This window comes from Quercus suber, unplaced genomic scaffold (genome assembly GCF_002906115.3).
Source record: "Quercus suber isolate HL8 unplaced genomic scaffold, Cork oak 2.0 scaffold_222, whole genome shotgun sequence".
NCBI lineage: Eukaryota > Viridiplantae > Streptophyta > Magnoliopsida > Fagales > Fagaceae > Quercus > Quercus suber.
Window position 1 is genome coordinate 277,146 of NW_027069680.1, and position 8,914 is coordinate 286,059.

Here is an 8,914-nt window from a genome sequence, read left to right on the forward strand (position 1 = left end):
ATGGATTGAATTTGGAGGATTCTTCGTGCGCATTAGTCATTTTGGCAAAGCTCAAATGTCAAAGATGGCCAAAATAAGAACCTAATCATTATTCACTTCAAATCTCTGTTTAATTAATTAAAAAAAATGAAGTTTGGCTTAAAAATTGATTAGTATTTAAAATCTAATACCGGTCAAGGATGCCCTCTCATCCAGTTGTAGGTTTTGCAGGATTCTGCTTCTATACATCTCAAAAGAAAAGAAAAGATTTAAAAAATAAAAGACAATTTGATTATCGATGGCACAATTAAATATTAAATAGTTTGTGTTGCACTAAATTTTAGCAATTCTCTTGTGCTAAGACCATACCAGTTACCATGTCCCATACAGTAGTAAAAAAATTGAATTGAAAAATAGCAAGCTTCCAAAAGGATCCACCAACTATTCTATAACATATTTTCTTTCAGTTCTACCCAAAAAGAGAGAGAATTCTACTTGAAAAGACATTTGAGTAAAGAGAAATAGAAAAATGGTGAAGGAGAACATTTGCTTGAAATGCAATTGTCATGATCATGTTGCTGAAACATTTTCCAAGCACAATCATCAAATACTTCACTTCCCCAGTTAGTGGTGTCATCTAGAAAACGGTGAAGATGTTGGAAATAATAGGAAATCTTCTGATCCTATGGTAAAAAGTAGCAGAGTTAATCACTTAGTCGATAAGACCTTCCCCTGAAAGCTGTACCAGTTGTTGGTTCAGGTTGGGCACGACCTGCAGGCTGGGCACGACTGATTGGCTGAGCTCCTATCTGCCACCTTGTGACTAATTTATGTCTGTACAGGTACAGTTAAGGAAACTTGCAGAAAATACTAAAAATGAGTGAGCAAGCAAGCAATAATAGATGAACTGGAGTACTGAAGAATATTTAATCAATCACTAGCTCCACTAATTTTAGGGGGTCTTGCAAAGGCCTCAGTTCTCAATTCCAACATGTACTAGGTCACCAACAGCAAAAGCAGTTACCCTTTATGAAATGATCTTGGACAAACTAATAAAATCTGTTGGTGTCCTAAAAAGAAAAGTCAATTATTGCCATCAAACTGTGGGGATTTATCATCTTGTATAACAGTGGCAGACAATGCCCCTCTCATATAGGTGTGGGACCCATCCCTATGGCAGAGGGATGATGTATGCAATTGTTACACAAGATACCATATCGTGCATGCGTGAGAGAGAGAGAGAGAGAGAGATGATAATGGCTTCACAAGGAGCAATTGGGTTAAACATATTCAAAATTGCAAATTTTCACCTTAAACAACCCAAAATTTGAAGGATACACCCACATTGGAGTCTCCAGTATGTTTTTGCCACCAGCAAGTGGATGCAACACTGTCAAGAAGTAATACAGATGCCCCGCAATGATTCCTAGCAAATCTGGCATAAGCGGTGAACCGAAAATAACATCCATAGCAAGCATGGTCCATGGTAGATAAAATGCCTGCAATAAACAAATATTGATGTCAATTTCATATTTATCAAACATTCAGAGACTTAGCCCCAAACAGAAAGCTTAGAGGTCAGGGGCCTTAGGGTCACCCAATCAACCATTTCTGAATGAACACAAGTTAGCCATACCTTAAAAGTCACCAGGCCATATATGTTGATTTGGGCATTTGGAAACTCTCTACTCCAGACATAGAGAAGCATGAACACAAGTGATATTCCTAAGAAGGGGGACCAAAATATAGGGATTGCTGATAATACCTAAAACACAGGAGAGAGGAATTGTAGAAAAAAACCACTAATGTTAGCGTATGCATTTAATAATAAGGAAAGATGTCTACAAAGCATAATACCATAAACTCAAACGCAGATTGGCACCAGAAGGGAAAGGCGGAAAAAACAGGGGTGGGGGTTAGGACTTAGGAGCTAAGAAGCACGGACGCGGCTCCGAAGCCATCGCACCCGCGTCGGACGCGGCAGGACGCGGCGACGCGGGAGGGACGCCGCTGACCGCGCGTCTGTGCCGCGTTGGGCCGCGTCCTGCCACGTGGATTCTCCAACTCGCGCCGACGCGGCTCAAATCGGGCCGTATCGGCTGAAACCGCCGAAATGGACGGCCGAGTCAGGCGAAATTATAAAAAAAAAAAAGGTGCGAAACCTTTTTGGAGGCGGCGTCAACTCAATTTCTTCAGTGTCCAAGGGAATATCTCCAGCTCCTATCCCAAACGGCTTGTTTGGACCTACCTCTATTTCGCCCTTCAACCCATCAGACTGGGATCCACCAGCAGTGAAGACTTTTAACCCCATTCAAATTCTGGCCGGAAATCCTCCATTATTTTGCCGGCATTCTTGTAAACTTGCTACTTGTCCGAGCTGGTATGTGAGATTCCTTCTCCTTGTCAGGGGTACTAGCTTGACTACCTTTAGCCCCAGCCAAAACTCGGAATTTTTGCTTAGCTTTCTGTCCTCAATTGTGACTTTTGCGTGACATATGGTTTTGTGTCAGGCTAAGCTGATTCTCACCATTGCTTGAGATAGTGTGATCTGCCAAAAAGATATTAGGAGCTGGGGGAGTCACGTGATTATGCCCCCTATCTCTTTTTTCAGTTTCCAAGTGGGCAAACTTTGAATGGAGTGGGCTTTTAGTCTGACTAGGACCAGGTTTCAATGGGCTTTGGTGTCCATAAGAGAAGCACAGAGAGATAATTCCTTCTTATTGCACAGAATTTTGTATTATTATTTTTTTTTTATATAAAAAAATATGCTTAGTAATATATTAAAAATATAAAAAAAAATATTTTTAATAATTTTTTAATTATCGAGTCCCGCCGCACCACCCCCTCTTCTCCTTTTCTCTTATTTTTTCGTTCTTTTAATTTGTTTTCCCCATTTCCCTTCTAAAACCTTTTTTTTTCTTTTTCTATGACATAGGAGAACTCAACTCTGATTAATTGCACGATGCGGAGCATACTAAATTTCCCTTCTAAAACTCTTTCATCTCTCATGATTTTGAGCAAGCCCAATGATTACTATTGGTTACCAGATCACAAAGCTGAACAATAATGAAAATAATCTCACATACCAACAATGAAAAGGATCCAAATATCATCATCCACAAAAAGTCTGCTGTCCGCCTATCAAATGGTACCTTCTCAAGCTGAACTCCATATCTAGCTCTACATAATCATTCACAAGAAACTGTGAGTGCATGAAAAGAACAATTCCCCATTGCAGATCTCAACTGATCACTTAGTTCTCACACTAACAGTAATGGAGAGTAGATCATATTGATGCACCTCATTAAAATTTCTGAGCAACCAACACTTACATCATTAATAGGCGGATTCCAAAATTGATAGAGAAATTGCCAAGGAAAAAGAAATTTGTAATAAGCCTCCACACCTACAAATGGATGTGAAATTATCAAAGAGTTCTACAGAATGATTGCAGAGAATAATTCATATAATAAAGAAAAAAAAATGAAGAAGAAGAAGAAGAAAATGATCCCATATGAATGGCACACTATGTCTGTGTGTGCATGTCAATAAGCACATGATCGGATTTCTGGAACTCTCTGAAGTTCATACATACAGCAACTCTTAGAAAGGATTAAAGTTATTTTAGAGTGAATTGACACAAGGATCACCCAACTAGCCCCTTATTATGTAAGTATTGATGCCTTCAACTTTATAATTTAAAATTTTATGTAGTCACAACATACAGCCTCTACACCAGAAGGGGAAAAGGGAAGGGGGGAGGGGGAAAAAGTATTTTACTGTTTCTATAGCAGAACAGACATAATCTATATATTTTCAAACTGGGGCAAAAATGGCCAATTAGCACTATTTGGAAAAATATGCAGCAATTTACCATTGTTCGTGAAATAATTTGAAGAATACCACCCTTTTAAAACTTGAGTTTATGAAACTCAAGTTCTACATGTAACTCAAGTTCACAGAAATCGAGTTCTATTAATAAAAGTGCCATGGTGGCACCCGGTGATGTGGATTCTACAAATAAAAATTGCCATGTGGAACTTGAGTTTTATAAACTTGAGTTATGTGTAAGGGGAACTCGATTTTAATAAAATTGAGTTCTGTGTACATATTTAAAAAGAACATTATTTAACTTGAGTTTTCGTAAATCGAGTTATATGTAAATTATTTAGAAAGAACATTATGGAACTCGATTTACTCAAAATTGAGTTCTGTGTAATTTTTATAAAAAGAACATGCTGGATCTAGCCATCTCCCTTTCAGTCACTCTCCCCTCTCTATAACTCAGTCCAGGTCTCTAAGCAACATTTTTGCCTGGTCACCATTGAAATCAAATCCATCTCTCTCTACCTCTCATCTCACCAGAAACCCAAATCCCACTACGGTAACTCAGTCCATCTCCTCCCAGCAGATCTGATCCATCTCCTGGAGATCCACTCAGACTAGAATAAGAAAATCAATATTGTTTACTTAGCTGAGACTGGCGCAAGAACATACTAAATACAGGCCAGTGCAAAAACTCAATTCAAATTAGCAATTGTATTTAACCACAATTGTATTGAAAACTGTTTTATCCATTTGTCCACGATCAATAAAATTTAACATCTGTTTCATCAATCAATATAATCACATGGCTAAATTTAATTAAAATAACCAAGACACCTAAATAATTGCACATAAAGTTTTTTATTGAACATCATGGACCTTCTGGTGCTTTTCCATCAAATCCCCAATTTTTCCCACCATCCAAACACAGTCAAATGCCCAAAATTCAAAAACCCTACCTCATTTTATTTCCTCTCTCACACTCTTAAAACCAAACAAATATTATCCAAAATAAAAGAGAGGGGTTTTGAACCCTTTGATTTGAAATTCAACAGGAATCTGATGATTTAGATCGCTGAGTTCTTACTCGATATTGTCAACGTCAAGATTGGCCTTGTATTAATACAGATTAATTGGGTTTGATTTTGGTTCTTAATGGGTGATTTTGGTTTGGTATGGGTTTCCAATGACCGACACGTCTGCGACGGTGGGTTGATTCAAACTGAGCATTGGTTTCCGATGAGAGACGGAAGATTTTGTGTAGGAGAGGGAGAGGGAGAGGGAGAGGGAGAGTGAAAGTGAAAGTGTGTGGCAGAGGCATTTGGGTTTTGTTGCAGTAGAACTCGAGTTATATAAACCGAGTTCTGTTTACACATAACTCAAGTCTTATATACTTGAGTTCCACGTGGCATTTTAAATTCCCAAAATCCACGTCACAGGGTGCCACCGTGGAAATTCATTAATAGAACTCAATGCCCATGAACTCGAGTTTTATGTAGAACTTGAGTTTCATGAACTCGAGTTTTAAAATAGTGGTATTCTCCAAAATATTTCACAAACAGTGGTATATTGCTGCATATTTTGGCAAATAGTGCTATTTGCCCATTTTTGCCTTCAAACTGGTCTGTTATGGAGAAAAAAACTTTTTCACTTTTTATAAACCTTAAACCTTAAAACATCAATACTAGCACATGACTGAGATTCTCTAAATGAGTGGCTAGAAACCTAGTGTTGATTATACAGATTCCAAATTATATATTTCAAGGTGCTACATATCAGCTGCAAGATAGGTTTGATTAGCAATTAACATACATAGATACAGGTCAATAAAAGTTTGATTTCCATCTAAGGTCATCTAAGCCCCTTTCCAAATACATGGAATCAACAAACTGGTGGATTAAGCAATGACAATTTTGTTGCGGCTAGCTTCAAATATGAAAAATATCAAATTAAATACATTAAATTAAAATATTTTAAACAAAATAAAGAGTTTCAGAATGAATATTAAATTGTACCAATAGAGCATGTAATCCAAGATCCGCAAAGATCAAAGATGTACCTGAAAATGTGTGAACACAGGTTTATATATTAACGCAATATCTTGAAGATCATACAGCTTAAACTGATAGGCTGTGGTCATCAGAAGGCAAAGGGTCCCAAAAGCCTTGCTTATGGGTGGAAGAGACTTATAGTATCTGAAACAAAAGTGAACAATAAAGTGTACATCGAATAAAAGAATCAACTTATAGTTAAAAACATTTGTTAGATCTTCAAAAAGATGATTAAAAAAAATTTAATTAAAAAAAAAAAAAAACTATTTCTGGACAATCATTTTCAAGCAAGGTGGATAACTAATACAACAACAACCAAGCCCCCTAGTACCTAATATCAGGGATAATAATTCTAAAGTACAGGTACTAGCACTGCCACTATAACAAGTACTTTGCTGCTATCAAGCACCAAACATAAAGAATAAGGCATATAAAGCAAAAGAACATCATTTTTTGCTATATATAGAGAGAGAGGGGCACTGTGATAGTGAATACATCACCACATTAATGTGTCCCTATATTGAGGTCTCATTGCTATATGTATCAGTTCACCATGACATTTCCACATTTTGAATGTCCCAAACCACAAATAAAGAACTTTTTGAATAAATATAATCTGTGTGTTGAAAACAATTCAATGCCAAGCCTTACTGGCAACGACTGCAGTCATTGACCAACTTAGGGGAAAAAGATTTACGATATAAATTCTGCTGATAGTTATGAAGTGTAATAATTTTGCAGGCAACAGATAAACCCAAGAGAATTTTATTTACTGGTAAGTTACACTCGCACCTAGTGATCATGGATTTGCAGCTTCATCCTGCATCCCATTATTATTGGAGGAAGTGCCAATTGAGTTAAAGTTAACTGGCAAAAAAAAAAAGACTGAGATACTGAAGTGCGTACATTCAGAAAACTCAGATTGTGCAAGGGTTTACCTCAATTTTCCCCTTATCATACCTTTCCTAGCAACTTTCTGCCAATAATTTTGATAACATGGGTGCCACTAATTCAATAGGTGAGTGTAGTCCCCCCAGCTCACACACACTAGGTAATTACAGGGACAAATCCCTTGGGAGTGACCCCAAAGTGTTTAACTCTGCCAACATTTCTGCTAAAATGGATGTCCAGGGCTTTATAGGTGAGTGTCGTCTCATGTCCCAAACACAATGGGTTATTACAGGGGCAACCCCTTGGGAGTGGGCCCAAAGTGTTGATTTCTGCCAATATTGAAGACATAGATATACAAATGACCTCTCAAAATCGCCTATTCATGACCCTGCTTTTGCTCCCATCCATAATTTAGCAAAGGCAATATCTTCCAGTAGAAAACTCAGAATTTTCTGTGTTATTAAACGACATTGCACATGAAGATAATTAGATAAGTAATTATTAACCACATGCTGTAATGGTTTCAGTAGTACGTGTTCTTAAAATGCTTGGAATAGCCCTACTCCACTGCTAGCTAAATAAGCAGACCATTAACACAAATCCCAAAAGTCAAACATTGTTTCCACACACACAAACCACAAAAGAATTTCAAATTGAAGTCACAGCCATGCCCAAAACAGTTTACAGACGCAACAACAGCCGAAGAAACAAAACCCTCATAATCAGAGAAAGCTACATGAGATTCATTACATCAATATTATATGAACAAACACCCAATTGAGGAATCAATAAATTTCAGTACAATACAAAGAAACAATAAACAGAAAACAAAAATCTATGAATTCGGAAAGGAGAAAAGGGTATTACTCAGCAGGAGAAGACATTGCAATTGCAACAGAGCAGACCCGGCTTCTTTTTCTTTTGGTGGGTTCGCGAAGCCAGCCAATTCAAAATTTTGAGATCTCAGCCCTGTTTGGAGAGGAAAACTTTCTTCCAGAATAAGAAGAGAGAAAAAGAAAACACGACACGAATGTTTTACGAGTAGGACCCAGAAGCTTCGTGTACTAAATACTAAATACTAATTGTAATTGAAACGGAATTAAGAATTCCATTGGTTTAGAGTTGAAGTGTTAGTTGCCTTACACTTGCGTGCGTCTTGCAGGCACTGGGCTCTGATCATAATAGGTTTAATTTAAGGTCCATGGATGGTTTCCATTGGGCCTGATGTTCAGAAAACCACGCAAGACCAAGAGTGACCCAAAACGGGCTATGATTTTTTTTTTTTTTTTTTTTAAAAAAAAAAAAAAAAAAAAAAAAAAAAACCGACCCAAACTAGTTTTAGTGTTGGCTCTACGTCTGGGCCACATAGGCCTAAGGCTCTGCCACTAAAAAAAGACACAAAATTAAGGGAAAATAATTAATTTTGGGCAAAAATACCATAGTGGTCTCTACATTTTGGTAAAAGTCAATTTAATTCTTGTTATTTTCAACTTGCAATTAATTTAGTCTATACCTTTAACTCACTAACGGAAAATTCCTATGTGACACATGACATGCACAAGTGGCATATTTGAAGCTTACTTAGAAAATCAAAATAATAACAAATATTTTAATAAATATTTGGGCTAATTACAACTTATCCACTTGTGATTTGCCCGAAATTTAAGTTATTTACATGTGATTTGAAATTTAATACTTTACCCATCTGAGATTAGTTCAATTAAATTTCCTTAACCCACCTTTGTTAAAAACATGGTTAAATATGTGATTTTGCTTTATTTTTATGTTTCTCTTCTCCAAAAACACAAAAACCATAAAAATACAAGATCATATAAGATTAGAAAGAATTCAGTGGAACACTTGCACCATGGGATTTCAAACCATAGATAAACAACTTAAATTTCAATCAAATCGTAAGTGGGTAAAGTGTCAAATTTTAAACCACATGTATACAACTTAAATTTAAGCCTAGCACACCTCTATAAATAGAGGGGCTAACCCATCAGTTAAGGCACCTAGAATTCTCTCAAATGTTTGAGAAATTCTTGAAGCTCGGCCAAAATACTGGTCATCACTATATCAGATTTTTGTAGAATCCCTTCTAGCTTTTCTAATTTATTAGTATACTCTTCTTAGAAATTAGAGAGATCTTGACCTCACTACTAATT

At 36.8% G+C, this 8,914-nt stretch overlaps 1 protein-coding gene across 1 annotated transcript; it reads right to left on the reverse strand.

The window, feature by feature from the left end:
• Nucleotides 1–247: 247 nt before the first annotated feature.
• Nucleotides 248–7,810, reverse strand: LOC111989021 (derlin-1). The gene is made up of 7 exons (XM_065779983.1): nt 7,614–7,810; nt 5,864–5,999; nt 3,312–3,385; nt 3,066–3,159; nt 1,616–1,744; nt 1,318–1,478; nt 248–813 (listed from the first exon to the last, which is right to left on the reverse strand). Exons 1-7 carry the CDS (start codon nt 7,628–7,630, stop codon nt 684–686), a joined length of 741 nt encoding a protein of 246 aa, XP_065636055.1. The 5' UTR covers nt 7,631–7,810; the 3' UTR covers nt 248–683.
• Between the last annotated feature and the right edge of the window lie 1,104 nt (nt 7,811–8,914).